At 45.1% G+C, this 22,457-nt stretch overlaps 1 protein-coding gene across 1 annotated transcript; it reads right to left on the bottom strand.

Moving 5' to 3' along the window:
• Window positions 1-101: 101 nt before the first annotated feature.
• LOC142579632 (O-methyltransferase MdmC-like) lies at window positions 102-21,804 on the bottom strand. Its single transcript, XM_075690027.1, has 6 exons — window positions 21,502-21,804; window positions 13,469-13,574; window positions 5,703-5,821; window positions 4,664-4,718; window positions 1,480-1,613; window positions 102-734 (listed from the first exon to the last, which is right to left on the bottom strand). The coding sequence occupies exons 1-6, from the start codon at window positions 21,679-21,681 to the stop codon at window positions 582-584; spliced, it is 747 nt and encodes a 248-aa protein (XP_075546142.1). The 5' UTR covers window positions 21,682-21,804; the 3' UTR covers window positions 102-581.
• Between the last annotated feature and the right edge of the window lie 653 nt (window positions 21,805-22,457).

Here is a 22,457-nt window from a genome sequence, read left to right as displayed (position 1 = left end):
CGCTTGTCTCTAATTAAATCGAGGCGCCGCGACCATCCATCTTCTGCCGCAATACAGGAGCTACATATGCATAGTACGACAAAAAAAAGATACAACAGAGAAAAGCAGCAAACGGAATGTTATTTAATAGCGAACGTAACATTTCGCGTTCTTTCATTGTAGCGGCGCCGTTCATTGTATGCACGATAAGCGGCGCCTCTGTTCTTGTTCTATTGTACAAAGGTTATGGTAGCCGCTACATCGCAGCGGTGACAAAGTGTTTCTGCGCGCAGTTGATCATTCAGTGCATAGGCAACCGTAGACAGTAGCCGTCCTTCGTCCAAGGTCGATCACCGGTCGATCACCGTCGCGAGGCCTTGAGCTTGGACGGATATTTTACCCCAGACGTGCGTATACTTTCGATCGTGATCGTGCTCGATCGGAATCAAATTATCGATCGCAACTGGCTTCCTCGTGCAGTTTCTGCAGAGAGGGACTAACTGAGAAATTCGATCCCGGTCAGGCTGTATAGATCGTGACCGAGAGTGCTACACGTGTGAGTGAGGCATTAAGAGCGACGCTGGCGTTGTCCGCGGCTGCGTTCACTTCTTGAGGGCGAACGTGACCCCGTCGCCCACGGTGACGAAGCTGACCTCGACGCGCTCGTCGGTCGCCAGCTTCCGGTTCAGCCGCCGGATGGCCTCCGTCTCGGGGTCGTCGATGGTCGGGTCGAACACTCTCGCGTGCCACAGGACCTGCGCAGACGCGCCGCCGCGAGTGCGCGCACATTAACGCAAGCGATTCCTTCCGCGCCATTGCTGCTGATGACGATGATTATGATAATGAGGATGACCTTAAAGTCTTTGGCACATGCCCACTCACGGGGATTGGCCAAAAGTCGGGCATATTTCACGTGTGTGCTAAGCGAATGAATTTATATATCCATAATACTAATTAATAAATTAAAGCTAGTAAAATCCAAGGCGACTCGGTAAAAAGTCAGTCTAATAGAACATGGAAAAATAAATAAAATAATGTATGGACTTTTTGTATATCGAGGGATTTTATGTATACGGAGGGATGGGACCTTTACTACAAGAAAAGTTCTTCAATGCACTTTTTTTGAAGGTGGCCGCTTGGCAGTGCAATACAATGTCAGGAGTTATAGGGCATTCCAAACATTGGAAGTTTGTATGAAGAAGCAGCTGAGAACTTCATCTACAAGTGTAATGAAACCGAAACTATCGGAATACGCCGCGTGTTTCATCCGTGCCACCCGCACTCAGGTCACGTGAAAGCGACCATATATAGGAGCAGCGTGTTGAATCGGACCGGTTAGTACGTCTCAGAAATTGAAGGTGACAGCGCTAAAAAAGAGGACCAAGACGAGGGTATACAGATACACTCGCTCTTGATTAGACTAGAACGAGAGTTCGTCTGCTCTCGCCTTGGTCTTGTTTACGGCGCCGTTAATTGACTTCCCAATTACGCGCAACTCACATTGTCGACAGCGATGATGCCGTTGCGTCTGACGAGCTGCAGACTCTTTTCGTAGTAATCGTCCACACAGTTCTTGTCAGCGTCGATGAAAATGAAGTCGAAGAAGTTTGTTTTGCCTTGAGCGATCAGATCATCTGCGAGATGAAAGCGGACACGAGAGGATGGCAAGCTGTACGTGTCTGCAAAAGGCCATTGTACTCAACCCCTAGAACGTGTACTAAAACAGCTGACCCCTGACTAACTACGTCACTCGCGTGCGTGCGTGCGTGACGAGAGAGAAGAGAAGAAGAGATACCACACGTGCATTTATTCTCCTTTCGGAAGTGAAGCACCGGAAGCCTTATCAAATTGTTTAACGTGTTTTCCACGCAGATGAAAAATCGTATGCGACACCCAACACATGCAAGCCATGCTATGCGAACTGTGTGGCAGGCCCGATGATTAATTGCGTGATTTCTCGCGTCTACGGCCGCATTCTATTTTATCTGTTCTATACTCTTGTCTGTCTATCGCATTACTCCGCTATTCCAGAATACGGCATAGCAAATCGGTCTTGAAATTGGCTAACATCACTGCCTATCTCTCCCATTTCTTCCTTTTTCTCTCTTTCTTGCTAATCGGACTTAATAACCGAGGTAATCGTTGGCACACAGGCTTGCTATCAGATGAATTTGCATCTGGCTCTGGAAAGAACGGTTCATCATGGCACGTGACTCGATGTACATACATTCCAGTATCGTAATAGAAAATGTTGCTGTAGTATTTCATAAACAAATAACTTAAATTTTGATGGCCCGCTTTGCACAACCAACGAAAATCACGCAGCCAGATCGCTTCAATCACAGCGATTTTGTCTCAGATGCTACGAAAACACATGTATATTTTGTTTTAATTATTTACATATTTATTTTAGCTCCACGAAGACTCCCTGACAAGTTGCTGGAGGATGAAGACAAGTTCTAAGGTGCCACTGAGGTGGTTCAGTTGTAGATTTTATGTAGGTTTGTTAGTCAATTTAATATCATAAAAGTAAGCTTAAATTGTGAGCGAATATGAAAAAAATTGCTCTTGAAGAATAGTCGGAAGACTCACCATCAGTGTATGTTTGTCATTTTTTTTATTTGCCGAGCATGGCTTTCATATTTAAATACAGATTATAAGTGTATGCTATAAGGCACATGTTTTTAGGGGAATTGAAGAGTTAAGTAACGTGTAAAAATTGCTGAATTGTTTTTATTTAACTATTGTTAATAAATCTCGGTGTCGCGCCTGTACATTTAACCTAAATTTACTTCGTTATAGCAAAGTATTTTTCGCAATCAGATAGAATAGGCATCCATGTGTGCAATGAACCAAATATAAGTGTGTCAGGAAAATCCTGAGAGCGTAATGATGAAATAAAAACAGAATTTTTTTTATGATGTGCGTTGCTATAAAAATGAAGCCTTATCTAAAGTTATCGTACGATTTTCTTTTTCATGGTTTATTACATAGGCAACAACGATGTAAGAAATAAATGTACACGGTATCACAGAAAAATATTTAGTGTAAAGACAGTTACTCTTGTTGGCGTATCAAAGTTTTGCGAAGCAATGGGTTCTGAAAAAATCTACAAAGAGGACTTGGAACAGCTGCATTATTCTCCCCTACCCACCACCTCCTAAAAAAAAGAATCAGGAGAGCTTAAATTTTCCGAATTTGCAACTTGTCTCCCCCTGAATCTTGTGCTTGTCTATTTTTTTTTTCAATATTTCTTTTTCTAACTTATTTGGAAGCATAAGTACTGTAGAAAGGAAGCATTCACGTTGAGCGGCCGGTTGATGATTAGACAAGTATTTCACTGCGTAAATACTAAGTTATGTTCTAGCCGATTTCAGCATATCAAGTATCTCTCTCTTGCGATTGCTGAAATGACCCAGGGCGTCATATACAGCAAACTAGAGAGTCAGAAGGTTCACGTACTATGGTTGGCCTTTGCCCGTTTGAAACATTGAAGCAGTCATCCGGGACTAAACAACGTGTGACATAATGCCAAAAAAATATATTATTGATTCTTCCAGCGTAGAGATTGATTCCAGAGCGCCGCAGCCATCGTCCACATCAATTACGGAGTTTCAGCGCACTTATTGGAGCAATTTTGTCACCGAGTCGTCCGGGCACTGTGATTTTCGTGTATTGATTCTCGACAAACTTTCGTTTCCTTCTTCTTTGCGCTTCAATCTTTGCAATACTGCAGCTACTAGTAGGCCACATTATGTAAACACAACAAAGAAAGACAATTTGCTATACATTTACCGCCAAAAAAATAGTAACTGTAGAGCGGAAACGACGTGTTTGAAACGTAGCCCGCCCTCCAAGTGAGAGCTTATGTATATCGCAGATGGGAACATGTTGAAAATACTTTTAAGCCCTTATTGATTTTTTGAACCTAATGTCAACGTTATAAAAAAAACAGGAAAAATAGTAGACAATCCGAGTACTTTTGTGTTACAGCTAGATGAAACCAGCGCCTTAAATTTCAGTTTTACAGGCATTAGGTTGGGTTACAAGTTCCCCTAGATCTTTTTCAATGAGACCACGGAGGAACGTAATTATTGCGGGAAAATGGTCTCCAATTAATCGTGCATCTAATTAGACAAAAACAAAGAAAAAAGCATCTGGGTGTTCTTAAAAAATTGTTTTTTACTTGCTGTTATATCTGCTTCTATTTTTCAAGCTTGCTCTGCACAAGTATTACAATAAATTGAGACAAGAAAGAAAGAGCACAGAGCACTAACTTTCACCAAATATCTTTAGTCATAATCTGGGCTTTCCACCATAATAACGAGCGTTCGGGAACAGGCTCACGTCGCGACTTGTCTGTTTTTGCTGCCTTTTTTTCGTCGCTGTATTTTTGTATTTTTTCTGTCCGCCAAGCATGGTTTTCTATTGAATCGGGAACATTCAGGTGTGATGCTACGGAAAATGTGCAAGTCTTTTCTGTTATGTTGCTAAGCCAAAGTAAGTAGTCAGCGTTGTCATTGACTTAGCGTTACCAATTCTTACTATATTGCTGCTTCACAACTTGACACGCAATGCGAGCGTGAAACAATAAAGCTAGAGCACTGCCACCACAAATAAACACACAACCGCGGCAAAAAAAAAGAAAGAAGAAAGGCACCGGGAATCGACTATCCCAACTTGCCTAGGGACTTCTTTGCGTCGCCAATAATGATGTCAATCTTGCCGTCGACGCCAGCCTACAAAGAAAAAGTTTCTTTAAGATTGTTTGCCATTGCACGAGCTATGTGCGTGCAGTTCAGGTACTGCGCATTTAGAAACTGGACACACAAAGATTGCCACTGCCATATCATTACTGTGGAATCTGATAGTAAAAGATACAACGCCGTTGCAGTGAAAGCACGTGGAATTTGTTCCGAAAACACAGGACGCAGTGCAGTGAAGCGCGCTAAGTAATGAGACGGTCGCCGTAGAATAGCAAAACGAACCCCGCGTATTTATGGGCGTTGAGGCTTTCTTTTCCCTTTTCATTGCAAGTAATCTACTAGTCGATGTTCTTATCGCTCGTACTGTAGCAACTATGCACTTCAGAGAACGCGTCATATGCTGAGGTAAATTTTCGCGTACAACGAGCTGGACTATTTCTACAGATTCATGGCGTGGGTGGCTGGGAGTAAGGGGTAGTATATTTGAGCCTAGCCCAAGTGCGCGTGAAAAAAAATAGCGGAAGAAACGACGGCTGACACTTACAATTAACTTTGAGGCAATTTCATGAACGAGAAGTTTATGCTGTGCGGTGTGGCGCAGCTCAACCACTTCCCAGAAGAAATTGCAATCCCGCAAACAAGTGCCGTTCTTGGTAATCGTTTTTCTACACCTTTCCTTCTTTATGGTGCAGTAACTTTCGCCACAATTTCCGGTTGATGCTGACACTTGGAATTAACTGAGAAATGGCTTCAATAATTTGCGATCGCGGAGAACATTCGGTGCTGAAGCATAAGTATACTAATGCATCACTCCACGAACGAGTATTCAGTTAATGTACATATATACATTGTTCCTAGAGTAAAAAAAACCCGCTGCAATGCCTCAAAGAGAGGCACCAAACGGGCATTCCCAGACAGAGCGATCATTGTGTACGTTTGTTAATAGTATATGTGCGAATTAAACAGAGAAAGCAATCACGCGCATCGAATGGCAAAGTCTGTAGAAGAGATTTGTACCTCTTTCCAAAATGGCCTCCCAACGTTCACGGTTTCAGCGTCGATCTCCAGTCCGATGACTCGGCCGTCTGGTGGAAGCGCCAGGGCAGCCGCTAGTGCACTTACACCGGTGAATACACCTATATAAAAGAAGTTACAAATGAAACACTACAGCTGTGTAGTACAGAGTGACGCATGAAAATGCTGCTATCACTTCAGATACACATTTGTATCATAAATACGTCCCTCAACCAGCGCCGCGATCAATATTGTTAGCTTGCGTGCATATATGCCGGATCACGAGACGGAAATATTCAGAAGAATAATGGGCTGGGGTGCGTTTGGCAGGCATTCTCAGATCATGAACAGCAGGTTGCCATTATCTCTCAAGATAAAAGTGTACAACAGCTGTGTATTACCAGTGCTCAATAATATTTGGGGTTTTACGTGCCAAAACCACTTTCTGATTATGAGGCACGCCGTAGTGGAGGACTCCGGAAATTTTGACCACCTGGGGTTCTTTAACGTGCACCTAAATCTAAGTACACGGGTGTTTTCGCATTTCGCCCCCATCGAAATGCGGCCGCCGTGGCCGGGATTCGATCCCGCGACCTCGTGCTCAGCAGCCCAACACCATAGCCACTGAGCAACCACGGCGGGTTACCAGTGCTCACGTACGGGGCAGAAACCTGGAGGCTTACGAAAAGGGTTCTACTTAAATTGAGGACGACGCAACGAGCTATGGAAAGAAGAATGATGGGTGTAACGTTAAGGGATAAAAAAAAGAGGAGATTGGGTGAGGGAACAAACGTGAGTTAATGACATCTTAGTTGAAATCAAGAAAAAGAAATGGGGGCATGGGCAGGACATGTAATGAGGAGGGAAGATAACCGATGGTCTTTAAGGGTTACGGACTGGATTCCAAGGGAAGGAAAGCGTAGCAGGGGGCGGCAGAAAGTTAGGTGGGCGGATGAGATTAAGAAGTTTGCAGGGACGACATGGCCACAATTAGTACATGACCGGGGTAGTTGGAGAAGTATGGGAGAGGCCTTTGCCCTGCAGTGAGCGTAAACAGGCTCATGATGATGATGATGATATCTGATTTATAAAGCTTTACATATAGTTTTATTCGTGCGTTTTGAAAAACTACGGCCAGTTCCACTCTGTGAAAACTGTTCGAACAGCGGAGCTAGTCATTGCGTTTTCACGGAGTGGAACACTGGCCGTAGCTTTTTTTTGTGTGGGCGTTGTGCCTCATTCGTTGTCGGGGCGTTCCGTTTGCTTTGCTTGGTCTTGCCTCGCCATTACAGGTTGTGTTGCCGGGTGTTGCGTGGGTTCCTGACGCCATTATCGCCACTTACACCTCATGAGCACGGCTTTGTGATCACTGTGGTATACAGCGAGCGGCGCACCTATCGGCTGCACGCCATTCACGTTCGCGAAGACCAAGTAAACGCAGGTGCCCCTAATCTTAAATAACTGCTTGCCCCACGCATTGCTAGAGCATCTTAATCCAAACTTTGCGCGCATGTGCTCTAAAATCCAGTTCCCCCTTAAAATGTTGAAATCCCCGACAACTACAACGGGAACTCTTCCGTAGCATGCGACGGCGGGCCCGTTCCCGCGCAGCTCTCGCTGGCGCTCACGTCGGGCGGCTTCTTCCTCGGGTTTATAAGCAATCTTCGCATTTGTCGAAGAACGAATGCGGAGCAAGATCTGATTTCCTAGGTATACCTTGTGGCGCAATTGGCGCTTCGCTGTCTTCCTTTCTTCTGTCCCTTTTCAAGAAATGTAGTTTGCACCTCAAAGTATACCTAGGAAATCTAAGCAGCAACTTGCCCAAGAAGTCCTTTTGGAAGAACTGACTTCTTTTGCTTATACCCAACCGAGCCTCTCACTGACCTACTTTTCGCAAACGCTCATTGGCTGCCTGACTCACTCGCCCCCTCCTCGGCGCGGCGCAGCTCTCTGCCTCCCTCTCGTTCCTAGATCACGTGACCAGCGTAACGCCAAGCAGCACGACGGCACAGGGTCGACGAAGAACAACTCCGCTATTAAAGCTCCATGCACGCAGTGTGCCAAACTAAAATCGTGATTCTACGTGTCATCTATTCTGCTCGCCTGAGTCATTTCTCGATAGGCTACAGGAACTTCTCACGTTACGCCTTTCTACACACACTTCTTGCTCTCGATACACAGTGTCTTCCCGTCTATGTTCCATGCATGGCCAATGATTCTTGTGATTGACGGACTGGGCTCTTTCTGCAACGAGACTTGTGACTGTATTCCCTGCCACTTCCCCTACACACGCGCTGCCTTTTTTTCTTCCTTTTTCTGTTTTCGCTGCCATTGTCTCTCGCACGACACTGAAGTGGGGCATTCATAATCTTGCGAGTTTAACGAAGGACATAAAATTGTAGCACGAAAAACCGGAATCTAAGTGACAGACAGAAGAGAAAGACGGCGCTACACTCACAACTGTTTATTAGGCGCAAAGCTTGCTACATATATACCGCGCACGCTCTCAACATCAGGGAGCAGCAAAGAGCAAGCGACAGTTCATGTTTGCGTCAAACCTAACATTTTGTTATTCCGCATCATATAACGAAACAGACCGGCCGTTGTGTGAATGACCGAGTGGGTGAACACGCAAACAATTCAAGTCAGGATCTGAGCGCTCATCTTATTGCGCATTGCAGATCGTGCTGCTGTAAGCCACGTTTTTCTGAGGTGAGAATCCGAGATAGGAGTAGACATAAAACCGCGCGGGAACTGCTAGAGGCATATCACATTTACACATGCTATAGTGACTAAAGTAAAACATCTGTTTCGTTATATGATGCGGAAATGAAATTGTTAGGCTTGACGCAAACGAGGTGACCTGTCGCTTGCTCTCTGCTGCCCTCTGATGTCGAGAGTGTGCGCGGTATATATGTAGCAAGCTTTGTGCCTAATAAAGCGTTGTGATTGTAGCGCCGCCTTTCTCTCTTCTGTCTGTCACTTAGAATCTTTCTTTTCCGGTTTATTACGCTACAATACCATGTCGTCATGCAAACACCAACTCACCCAAGAAAACGCTACTGCCCTGCGCGTTTAGTCGGCAGAAGTGAGTGGGCCTTATCCAGAGGAAATGCACTCTAAGGAGTGACCGTGGGGCCAATCATTGTCCTCCGGTGCACGTGATCCTCATGACACGGTCGACGCGGAAAGTTAACTGGCTGCCACCAGGAATGGACACTTGACTATGGCCCTGCGATTCAAGCCCGGTTCGACTGGGATATTGGACGCTCGTGCGTCATCCTGGAACTTGTAAACTTGTTCTTCGCAGATACGTGCGCTCTTGTACGTTATATCCAGCAAGCGGAAAGTCGAGCCGTGCACGCCGGTGAATTCACCGACTGGTTAACAAAGGGCTAAAGAAAAGAAAAACCGACTACACTTTAGCAACGACGACTAAGGGGCAGAAAGGGACACTACAGCGTCGAAGTGAAAACAATCATGGTTTAATAAATTATTTAGCGACCATCAAATACGATTGTCCAAGTAAGAGAATATCTTTCTGCATCCGCTCAATTATCTGTGAAATTTGTTGGCGCGATGCGTTTTCTCATTCCCCTGCGGTCATGGCGACCTCCGGTTGAGGCCAAGCCATGCGCTGCTTTTCAAACTTCTGTTTCTTTTCTATTGTAGTCGTCGGAGTGCCACGCTGGGCCGCAGCTTCAGCGGCGCAGAAGGTTCACCAGCGTCTGGCGTGACATCAGCGCCTCTCCGACCAACCAGCGAAGCCCGGGTGTACGGAGACACCGGTGCCTATTCCTCTTTCCTCGTGACATGCTATCTGTTCACGGGCTCAATATCCGTGGCAGCCCTCTCCACTTCCCTACGGCGCTATAGAAAGTCAGCCACTGATCATGAAAACGAAGGAAACAGTCAAATAAATATATTTCCTGTAAAAAAAATGAAATGAAGTGTTGCGACAGCGGTGAAAGGGAAGTGGGGTGGGGGTCCATAGTAAAAAAAATTTTGCCAACCTTACCAACTCACCCAACTATCAGTTCTGCCGGGGTGGGGGTACTTGGCCTTTTATACGTCAAGTGGCTTTGCGGATCATTCATATTTAAAACAGCGCCAAAAAAACACGGACAAGAGAAGACACAGGACGAGCGCTGACTTCCAACAACACCTTTATTGGAGCCTGCGCAAATATATACAATTTGCAACGGGCATAAAGAGAGTGAAAGAAGAAGGGAAAGGCGAGTCATCCTCGGTCAACTCCTGCTGCGCATGCGTCAATGACATTAAACATGCGCAGCAGGAGTTGACCGACGATGATTCGCCTTTCACTTCTTTCACGCTCTTTATGCCCGTTGCAAATTGTATATATTTGCGCAGGCTCCAATAAAGGTGTTGTTGGCAGTCAGCGCTCGCCCTGTGTCCTCCCTTGTCCGTGTTTTTTTGGCGCTGTTTTAAATATAAATTATCCGTACCAACTAGCTCGCACCCAAACCCTTCTGAGGCTTTGCGGAGTCAAGGGACAACTTTTTCGTTTGCGTGCGTGTGCGTGCTGTCTTGCATTCTGAGGCTTATAGCGCACGAAAAGACGAGGACACTGAAAGACGTGGTACACACAGGCGCTGCACGAGCTCGACACGAAAGCTGCCAGCTTTCATTTACTCCTGCAAATTGTAAACGAGTCCTCACTGGTATTGAAAGGTCTAACGCTGTTTCTGTTGCAGCGAAATAAAGCCAGCCTAGTGTAATCTTGAAGTCCAGGCAACTGCTTAGACAACGTGAACGAGTCATTAGCACCGTCAGGAAACAAATTAAGAACAAAGAAAGTCCGCATAGACTTTTTTTTTTTGTCTAACGAGAAACAAACCAGCACGGCGCTGTTTGAATGTGTTGCCTTCGCGTGGTCGGGAACGATATTGAGATGTTTTAGCTCTTTAGTTTTATTGTTTCAGTTGACATACAACATAGGGCATTCACCCAAGCCAGCAAAGCAGCAAAAGCAGACAGCTCATAGATGGCTCCGCTGCCCACGCAATACTCACAATACGGCGGCGCCCATTTAAAAAAAAAAGTTTATAAGTAAGTTACAACAGCGGGAAGTCTGCGCTACTTATTGGGTTTGCTAATATTGATGTCCCAGTATGTGACTCTACAAGCTGTCTAGCGATCTTGAATTCTTGTTCCCTTCAATAGCCTGGCAAGGGAACAAGAATTCAGGATCGCCAGTCAGTCTCTATAGAGTCTGCACAGGAGTACATTTATCTATAGTCGGGTACAACGTAAGCCTGCAGTGAAGCCTCGCCCACGCCCTCGTAACCGGCAGTCACGGTTCCTCCGCGAGGCTGCAAATAGTTCGTGCTTCAAACTTTCCCTGTTACCTTAATAAGGCGGGAACCACAAAAATAAATTACAAGCACGTAATTTTAGACGTTTTCAGTCGTCTATTATAGCGGAACGGTGAAAGCCGAATTATCTACTGAATTGAAATAAAATGCTCAAATATTTGCTGTCAAGTTTCACTTCAGTTGGCGTTGAAGTTTCATGAGTAAAACGAGCTCAGCAGTGAAATGAACTGTACCGCGGACTTTTGAGGAGTTAAATCCTCAAACTCCGTACACTTTGTCCATGTCTGTTGCACACCTCATCGCTTCCGCCAAGGAAAAGACTCTTCAAGAACAGCATACGCTCCGGAGGTATGAAGTACGACGCCATTTTGAATATGTCGCACGACGACGACTTTGTTTGCTTCTATGTTTGGCTAGCGGAGTAACACAACGCCGCGCGGTCCGTGTGCCTCGGTTGCCAACTGCTGTTTTTTCTTCTTTTTTTTTTGAGTTGTGTCCTAGCATAGGTCAATTATTCACAGGGGCCCTGATCATTAGAAGGAAATTTACAGAAGAATAAAAATGGATTGAAGTGCATACTGCAGGCATTCCCAAATCATGACTGGGAGCTTACCACTGTCGTTTAAAATGAAAGTGTAGAGTCATTGCATGCTACCGGTCAGGCACGTACCCGGGGGTGGGGGGGGGAGGCGAGGGCGTCCCCCCATGCCCCGAAATTATGCGGCATACCCCATCCCCCCCCCATCCCCCCGGCCACACCACCACTCCTAAAGCGCCGCCAAATCAATCTTGAGACTCGACAGCTATTTCGCGGCCAACAGTGGGCTGCTGTTACAGTATTATTATGGCAGAGGCATAGAAGTGATTGCTGATCGGGTCTCAAGGGAAAGGACACTGAACTGAGGGCGTGAAACAGATTGATATTCTCCCGGCTAAAAGATGGCGGAATGTTTTCGCCTTTCTCATTATTTCGTTGTTTGTTTCGAAATCTGAAGGTGCTGCCGCTAGAAAGGCACCACTGATATCTTTTCAACGATCTGCGTCTCATAATCATCCCTAAAAATTCCAAAATTTCAATCAAACCCTGCAAAACCGTTAAGCCCATAAGCAATGACTCTCACCCGTCACCTCGTCTGGTTTTTTCCTAATTGTACAGCACTTTTCGTGCAAAATTGGCAACTGGAAACAAGAGTCGCAAGGAGACGAGAAATTAAGCAATCTTCAAAGGGAGAGAGCCAAGGTAACAGCCAAACAGGAAGGAAAAGCTAAAATTAACAAATTTAACCGTTGTTTATGAAAATATTTATTAATCAACATCTTTCTATTTAAAAAGCAAGCAGAGAAAACGCCACCGGAAGTGGAGAACAATTCCTAGTGTTTTGAATGACACTTCTACAGCTATCGATGGAGACGCCTGAGATAGCCACTTCTGTGATGCGCTTATTTGGGTGTTTTTCTAACCTTCCGCAGTGAGTGCAGTGCGTCTAAAACCGCAGCTTCCTGCGCTCTACGCGGTTGTACGGGACTGGCGGCCACGCATCGTTACGTGACTGCCCAAATAACAATACGACTGGGTTTCGGCATTTGGTAGAGCAGTGAACGAGGGATCCAAAAGAACTATGATTGTTCCGCGAATATATCTTTCATTATAATTCATCCAGAACTCACCAGAAGAACACTAATAGAAACCTTCATTTTAGCTTTCGCTTGTTTATTTGTTCTTGTCTCTGTCCTTCCTGCGCCTCTTTCCGGCGCGAGTCAATTTGATGTGGTTCCTGGTTTGCCAAGTAAAGCAGAGGTGTATATATCACAGGCCTACTTTTCAGATACACCTCATTTCATTTCCGTTTGGCTGGTTTACGCGCCTTTATAGCGAGCATTGTAAAAGTAGACTCGCCCCTAAAATTTCCATAGGAAAGTTACTTTGGGGGTTGCCCTCCCCCCCCCTTTCCCGAAAAAGAAATCCTGGGTACGTGCCTTCTACCGGTGCTAACATATGGGGCAGAAACTTCGAGGTTAACAAGCTCGACAAGTTAAGAAAGAGCGGTGGAACGAAAAATGTTAGGCGTAACGTTAACAGACAGGAAGAGAGCAGTGTAGATCAGATATCAAACGGGGATAACCGATATTCTACTTGATATTAAGAGCAAAAAAAGTGGTTCTGGGCAGGCCACGTAGTGCGTAGGGTAGATAACTGGTGGACCATTAGAGTTACAGAAAGGGTAAGAAAGGAAGGGAAGTAGAGGATGGCAGAAAACGAGGTGGGGTGATGAAATTAGTAACTTTGCATGCGCAAGCTGCAATCAGCTATAGCGCAAGACAGGGGTAAATGAAGATCGCAGGAAGAGGTCTTCGTCCTACAGTGGATGATGACGATGATGGTGATTATTATTATTATTATTATTATTATTATTATTATTATTAACTCACCAATTTCCAGGTAATTTTTGGCTCCACTGGCCTTGAGGAAGATGTTGAAGAGTTGAAGCTCCGCTGTGTCGCTCATCATTACAGGAAAGCGCTGCTTCTGGGTCTCCTTTGATGACGAACACATAAGGAAACGATAGGGGGTAAGAATTAAAAAAGGGCGGGGGAGCAGCAATTCTGCGTTACTTTATGTTTTGTATAAAAGGAGCCACACATCTCTTTCGTTATGTACTTATCTTATTAGAAAACATTGACTTGGCTTCGTGCTACTTATCTACTCGTGTACCTGCGCATGGTACACGTTTTTTCAATCACAAGCGGCAAATGTGCACACTTACTCAAAAAGATAAGAGCAATAATCTACTCTCGTGGGTTTGTTCAAATAAAGACAGACTAAGGGGAGTCCCGAGTATTTTTAGTTTTCAGCTTAATTTTTATACGTGGTGGGAAAATGTCTTTGCCAACCTGCGTTTTGCAAAACTCGGCATGGATTTCTTGAAAAAAAAAAAGCCTTATTTCACTACAGGTGGAAAACCGCGCTTTAAGAACTTGCAGATTTTACAAATTCTAAGGTCTATCGCTCTAAAATCAGCGTATTCTACCTAGCCAAAATATTTTCTATAAATCTAGACCACTGGTACTATTGGCCCACGGGAAGTTAAATTTATGTCACCCAGAGTATGTATTTGAAAAAAATGCCAAACTTCGCGTATTGAGCAACTGCGCCTTACCACAAAAGCAGAGTCTTTTCGGGTCATTTTAGCTCAGATTATGAAACTGAAGAATATTTCTGACAAAACTTCATAAGGTTTCTCGCAAACTAAAAGAAAAAGAAGTGCGCAATTAGACCACGCATTTATTGCGTTATAATATCCAAGGTACGCCAATATAGCAAAAAATTGCGAAAATAGGCATATTTAAAGGTGTTTTAAAAATACAATCATCGCCAATTTTTATGAAAATATAAAAATCTAAAATTGCAAAAACACGCTGCATTATTTTAAGTGAGAGACGAGCCTATTTTAAGACTCATGTATGGTCACCACAACGATGTATCTCGTTCCAATAATGAAATAAAAATTACGCTCATATTCAATTCTGAACTCATTCTTTATGTTGTAGTGAAGGAGAGTGACTCAAATTGTGTCTTTTTTGCTTCTTTTTAGCCATGAAATGAGCTGAGCTTGAGTGTTCAACGGTCCAACACACGCATTTCTACTATTGAGATAGCAAGCCGGCGAGAGCACATACAGCAAGCTTTTTAAGACTATTGGGAAAACCTATTTCTGGCATTGATCTGTACTTACATATGCTCACTGAAATGCTCCACGTGTCATATAGACGAAGCACTAGCCTATTAGGAACAGCAGCTGAACGCAACAGCAGTGGATGAGCCAGCTGGGCATCTTCAGATGAGGACAGTCGCAAAGCAGGTGCCGAATGCATTTTTCATTTTCACTTTATTTTTTATATTAGGCATAAAAATCTTTCCACACCCAGGAACTGCGACTTCTTTTTCAACACACTTTTTTTTCACGCACGGGAAAACGCGACAGGAACAAGGTGCAAAAAGATCTTGTTATCGAGTCGCAAAACGATTTACACATTAGAAGCGCGTGATATATAGAAGTTTTCTACACATTACAGTTTTTACTCCACAGCTATACCATCCATCACGCGGAATTAAGCCAAATTGAATTTCATTTAGCCTGAGCGCGGTGCGGACAAAACCAGCGAATGACTTTTTTTTTTTAAGGTCAAGGCGGAAATTGGGGGGGGGGGGAGTTTTAACACGAATTTCGATGGCAGTTTAAAAAAAAGATGCAACTCGGGTATGTTACGTGTTTGAATGGAACGCGTCTCACACTACGACTTCTTTGGGCAGGACTGCAATATTCAGGAACATTGCCTTCGATAGTCCTGAATAGCCTTTGATAGTCTTGAATAGCCTTCGGTAGTCCTGAATAGCCTTCGGTAGTCCTGAATAGCCTTCGGTAGTCCTGAATAGCGTTCAATAGTCCTGAATAGCATTCAATAGTCCTGAATAGCGTTCAATAGTCCTGAATAGCCTTCGCTAGTCCAGAATAGCCTTCGGTAGTCCAGAATAGCCTTCGGTAGTCCAGAATAGCCTTCGGTAGTCCAGAATAGCCTTCGGTAGTCCAGAATAGCCTTTGGTGCAGCCACCGAAGTCATTCAATGCGCAAGTGATTTCGTGAACGTTGTAGCTGTTAAACTAAAGAACGTTTTTCTTTTACTGCACATGAAGAAGAATGAAGGGCGAGATTTCTTGCACTTTGTCTTAATTGAGACTTCCTGTGGTTGAAAAAAATAATGTCTTAAAAGAGTAGTCGCAGTTCCGTCGCGCGAAAGTATATTTATGCCTACTATAAAAATTTAAGTGAGAATAAAAAATTTTTCGGGACCCGTTTTACGATTGTCCTCATTAGCTAGCTTATCCACTGCAGTGGCGCCATCGCGCTTTCCCACTAGGCTGCTGTATCGTCTATGTATAAGGGAAACATTTCAATTAGTAGGTGTAAGCAGAGATGAATGCCAGAAACAGGTTCCCCCGCCTAGGCTTAAAAAACTGCTGTGCGCGCTCTCGCGTGCTTGCTACCTCAACGTACCGAATTAGGAACACGGATGCAGGAGCCCTGAAAACTGAAGCTCTAATCATTTCATGGCTAAAGAAAGGCGTTAAAGGCACAGTCTAAGTCACTCTTCTTTACTACAGCAAAAAGGAGTGAGTTCAGGATTCAATATGAGCAGGATCTTTATTTTATTGTTAGAATGAGACACATCGTTGGGATTATCATGCACGTGTCTTAATATATGCTTTGTTTTCTCTTTTAACATATAGTAATGCAAATGCTTTTGCAGCACTAGATTTAACAGTCCTGGTTGCGTATTTTATAAAACTTTCATAGGAATCGGACATGATCATTTAAAAAAAAGTCCCTAAAATGTTCCAATTTTCGCTATTCTTGCAATGTTTGCATTCTTTCGGTTTTAGAGCGAAATAAGTACGCCGTGTATTTGCATATTTCTATTTTTATTTTGGGAGAAAGCTTGGGTAATTTTGAGAGTAAGATTTGTCAGAAGTATTTTTCAGCTTCATCGCCTTCCTAAATTGGCCCAAGAAACTGATTTCGGGGTCAGACAGAGGCAGCTGCTCAAAAACACAATTTTTTTAAAAAACATACTCTGGGTGACATAAACCTAACTTCTCGTACGCCAATAGTACTATAGTGTTTTAGGTTTACCGAAAGAAATCTGGTGGTGCGCAATGCCTTACTTTCAGAGTGGTAGGCCTAGGAATTTACAAAATCTGCAAGTCGACAAAACGCCCTTTCCCACCTTTAGTCAAATAAAAATATTTTTCAAGATGTCCGCGCTAAGTTTCGCAAGACGAAGATTGATTCCTTTCTACAGATACATTTTCCCATCTTATATAAATATTGTGCTGAAAATTGAAAATAGCCGGAGCATCCCTTACTCTACTTATCCGAACACACCCTCTTACAAAAAACACGAGTACGGCCGGAGTTTAAGTAAAGCCCACAGAGATTTTACAATATCCCCGGTTGTTGATGCGGTTTGTTTCAGAGTGCTGTATAATAACTTCAATTCTGTCCGCTTTAGTTGGCTCAATAAATGATATTGCGCAACAAAAAACGACGCGGACGTAAGAGAAGACGAAACACCAAGCGCTTGGTGTGTCGTCTTCTCTTACGTCCGTGTCGTTTTTTTGTTGCGCAATATCACTTGAGTAATGGATTACCAACTTGCCCGGAATGCTGCTCTCAATAAGTGTAGTTTTCATATTTGTCACATCGTTTGTTTTATTACATTTATAAACTTGATACTTTTACTTTCACTTTATTCACCTTAAAGACTCCCGGGGGTTATTACATAAGGGGTGGGTTAATATATTCAACAAATAAATACAAGTCAGCGCCTTATAATATAAGCGGTTACAGCATTTGTATATGACAATGGGCACGTAATGGCGACTAGGTCGGCAGGGAGAGCGTTCCAGTCCACAACAGTGCGGGGAAAAAAGGAACCTGAAAAAGTTGTATGTTCGAGAAAGAGGCCGGGCAATCCGAGACGGACGTGCAATGCGGTGAGATATGCAGGTGCTGTAATGTACGGTGTTTGATTTAGAGTGCTATGGTAAAAATTGTGGAGTAAACAAAGGCTGGCGATGCGGCTCAATGAAACTCAATGAAACGTGAGTTTCATTAGAAAGTTTTTCGCGATATTCAAGAATATTTTGAAAACGTCAGGGGCCAAATAATATACCAACTTGATACAGTGCACAAACCGCATCAAAGCTGGTGTAGTTGAGAAAAATTATTTCTCCGTACCCATGTAAATTAATAGGAGCTCCTGAGATGAAGCTATAAATTTTGCGCAGCTGGAGCTTAGCACTTAACGCGGACAAAGAATAGATCGGCCCAAGCCACATCTGGCGTGCTTCTGGGCCATTCCCATTATGGGTACTGCTTGTGCAGATGCACCTCTGCCCGCACAATTGCCAGCTGTGTTTACTGCGCGCTGCCACAGATGACCTCCCAATCAATGGCTTTTGCTTGAGTCGTCAGTATGCGATCCCTAGCTGTTTGTGGTATTGCTGAGAGAGATCGAAGACACTATTCAGGGCGTCTGCCAAATCCCGCCATATTGTCAAGTTATCCATCTTTCCAGATCTGGTTGGCCCCGGAGGGCTGCTACGGCGTCTCTGATTGGCTCCGAATGCCGCCGTTACAGAATATGACAATGTGGCGGAATTTGAAAATTTCCAGAATAGCACTACATGTTCACCAAGCTGGGACAAGTTGGCAAATCTCTGCAGCGTGATATAGCGACGATGAAGTGGTTTCCATGACCTTCACGACAGCTCTTTCTTCTGCCGTGGTGGAGTAATGGCGTTGCGCTGCTAGTCCGATATCAAATCCCGGCCACGGTGACGTCATCTCGACGGGGGCGAAATGCAAAAACACCAGTGTACCGTGCATTGGTAGCACGTTAAAGAACCCCAGTTGGTCAAAATTTTTACGGATTCCCTCACCACGGCGTACCTCCTAATCATATCCTGCTTTTTTCATTTTCATTTCATATTATTATACCCTCAGGGCGAAGGGCATTACAGAGGGGGAGTGGTAAATACAAAAGAATGAAGAAGACAAATACAGTTGGTTACATGCATGATTACTGCATGAGTGTTTAAATGGCACTTGTATATTAAAGACTATAGCTAAGGCTTCACGCAGCTGTTCATAATTAGTAAGGCCGACAACTTCAGCGGGAAGATGGTTCCAGTCACGTGAGATTCGCGGCAGGAATGATTGTGAGACAAATGCAATAAATGCAAATGCAATTGGGCATGTAAAACCCCAGAACTTGATTCGGCGACTGCTCCTTCGAACAGGCCAACTAAAATATGCCTATATGAGAAAGGACCAAGACGACTACGTGTGGGAAGGAGAGCCTGCACGGCGCGTTTAACTGGTTTAACTCAACATTCCGCAAAACACGCAAGTTGTTTGTTTGTTTTCTTTTGTTGTTGTTTTTCTTTAAGCTGTGCGGGGAGATTTTGCTGGGCCAGCACAGCAAGCACGTGTGTGCGAGATGTGCGCCGTGCTGAGACGGAGGATGACTGCGCATTCACTTTCGCGCTGGAGCGGTTGCTTGAACCTTCCTTCCGGGTGTATCTTATTTTGAAGTTTATTAAATACCTTTCCGTTGTGACCAGGTCTTTTTATTTCCGGTGCCTGCGGCAGGAGAAATACTGCTGCGGGAACTCGAACGGAAGCGAGGACACTTCATCTGGCCACCAGAAGGGTGCCGGTCTATATTCGTATTAACGGTTTAGAAAAACAGTTTGGGTGAATAAAAGGCACGCCTATAGCTCCCATTTATCTTTGTATATATATGACATGTGTTTGATATTTAATTTTATTTTCTTTCTAGTTTCTTTTTTTTTTTTCTAGCTACACACAAACTTCCCCGGTTATATCTTCCCTATGTGAAATTTTACCAGCGCAACGGACCCGCCGTAGTTGCTTAGCGACTATCGGTGTCCCACTGCTAAGCACGAGGCGGCCGCATTTCGATAAGGGGAGAGGCGAGGGGAATGGCAGACAGGATCGTGTAGACCGCGCATTGCTTGCAGGTTGAAGAACCCCAGGTGACCCAAATTGATCTCGCGATGTCCCTCACTACGGCGTGCGTCGTAATCATATTGTGGTTTTGGCACGTATGCGTGCCATATAGGTTTTACGTATACGTAAACCCCGGAATTTAATTTACCAAGCGCAATGGACAGACAGGAGAATGTCAGCGCTCGTCTCATCTATTTTGCGTCGCAAGGCAGCCAGTTTTTCTCGCTTCATGCATAATACTCCATTGAATTCCCGTTAAACGACGAGCACTTAAAGTGAAACTGGCGGATAAACAGAACGTGGACACGAACTTCAAGTAGGCCACCTATATAAGGCACATGCGCATTCTTATTTACATTCATCGATGACACGGAACACCTATTTCTCTTAAGTTCGGCTAAACGGAACCTGTGCCGAAACTGCAACGGCCGTTATATACCGGCTGTTGCAATATGCCCATACAACAGCACCGCTTCGGACGACGCTGCGGGAAATATGTCGGCTGAGAAATGTTAATCTATCCAATCAGACGCTTGCATTTCTGCAACGTCAAAAGTGAAACAAAAAAATCTTAGTGATTAATGTATGTAGAGGTTAACGTACAAAAGCAACATATGTGACGCCGTATATATAGTGGAAGGCTGCGGATAAATTTTGGCGCCAGGGATTCTTTATTGTGCACGTCATGCTCGATCGATTATGCACTCCGATCCCTTAAAATTCGGCAGTCGAGGCCGGAAAAAAGAACCCGCGACCTTATGTCCTGCAACATGACGTCATAACAACTATGCCATCGCGATACATTGGCAACTTCTTCACTGTCGTGAAAGCAGTCCTCTGCAGCGTTTCACTATGTTCAGCTTCTTATCGCGTGCGCCTTCCGTTGAGCATCGCTGTAAGAACAAAGAAATAGCTGCATCGCACCAAATGCACTTATTCTCGCTATGATAGTAGACGGCGTGGAAATGATTAATCGCGTCCAAGCGACAACAAATTGACACTGAGAAAAACAAGAACATCGTGTCGATAAGCCTGTGGCTAAGTACGAGCCTGCAGTCGTCGCGATCGAGTGTGCGCGACAATATCAGGACAAACGAAAGGGCTGAAATCGAAATTCTGCAGTGAAATTCCGAACACAACGACTGCGCATGCATGGTAAAAATCAGGCTGCAAAATTGAAGCAGAATCATTACATCCTTTTTTTCGAGCCGCAATAATACCAGCAATTAACAACAGATGCTTCTTAACTAAAAGCGTCTTTTAAGATCTTTTGCGTCCTTCGCTTAAGCGAAACAATTGATAAAAAGAACTTTTTTCTTTCTCTTTGAGTTCCGCTTATGTGGAGTCTACCCCCCTCCCCTTTGTCACTTGTCAAGAAACTGAATGTCCCAGCTTTCTGCGCTAGCTTGTATATTGCCGTGGCGGGGGGGGATGCGGGGAGGGGGGAGGCAGGATCTCCCCTCTGGATACTCCACTGTCTGAACGTCTAATTACAGCGACAAGGTGCGGGGCCATGCATCAAACACTCACTGTTAGCGACCTGTGGGTAAATAAGACTGTGTATGTGTAGCTGTTTCCTACCACACTATCATTATTACTATTCTTTCTTCCTATAATTTACTTTTATGGTGCCTCGATACCACGCTTCTTCGGAGCGGCGCTGGCATCCACTCCAGTCGCCACGCCCCCTTCGTTGGCCGCTGTTCAGGCGTCAGCAGCCGAAGGTAGATCTATAGCTGCAGTGCGCGCAGCAGCTATTTCCTTTGTGAAATTAAAATAAACGACCAACTGCTAATACCGCGTCACTTTCACGCTGTAATGCTAGAAACACGCTTCGCCTCGCTTACTTTGCGCTCCGGACCGACTAACCTGACACAGCTTCCCGAGCACGGGGTGAAGCGGACCGCTGTGGTTGGCCACATAGTCGGCGGCGCCTGATGCCAGGTTGTCCACCTTGACGAAATGACCGCGCCCGCTGGTCGCCCACAACGCAATGGCGCGGTCCAGCGGTGCCGAACGAGCGCCCGGACGGACGAGAGGAGCGTTCATATTTAAAGGAGGAGCAGGCGTGCGCCTGTACCGACGGCGGAGCAGGTAATGATGAAGCGCAGGCCGGCGTAGGCGCAGACAAGCAGCGAAGGAACCCGCATCGACAGCGTGATCGCGGCGAACTACCCGGGCGAGGCCACGACCGGCCAAACGGGCTCGAAACGAGACGGCGGTGGTAAACATTACGACATAAATAGCGACTCTCGACGCTGTTGCCAAGTTCGCAGCGTGGCGGCGTTGCTTCCGCGCGCGGCGTTTCCGACCTCGACGGCGGAGGCGTGCGCCGAAGCCCTGGCCGCTATCGCAGAAGGCTGTGTGCAACGGTTTCCACTGTAACCTGGCGGCGGCAGCTGCGTTTTGTCGTTGATGATAGTGGCGAAAGCTCGCTGTCCCTTCGCTCCGCTTGACGAAGCGGCAATACCGCTCCATCAACACAATCTGCAAGCCATCGCCGACGATAAGCATCGTTTGCGGCAGGCCGCCCTCTGGTTCCAATTCTGGAGGACCACGCGCTGTTCCTCGGAATTTGAACTACGCTGTACCGACAGGCCCATGCTCCTACCCTACTCCAGTCCTCTGGATGTGCGGACAGCACATACAGAGGAATGGAGAAGGGTAGGGTAGAGGAATGGAGTAGGGTGCTGTGCCGGCACGTACCCGTTCTGGGGGATCGGCCAAGAATCGGGTAGATTATGGTAAAGTGTAAAATAAGTCAAAATTTTTATAACAGGTAAGCTACAATCGAAAGATAGAGATTGTAGAGCCGGCACGATTTT

The sequence above is a fragment of the Dermacentor variabilis genome, chromosome 4 (genome assembly GCF_050947875.1).
Source record: "Dermacentor variabilis isolate Ectoservices chromosome 4, ASM5094787v1, whole genome shotgun sequence".
NCBI classification, from domain to species: Eukaryota; Metazoa; Arthropoda; class Arachnida; order Ixodida; family Ixodidae; genus Dermacentor; species Dermacentor variabilis.
This window is presented reverse-complemented; position numbering and strand designations above follow the sequence as displayed.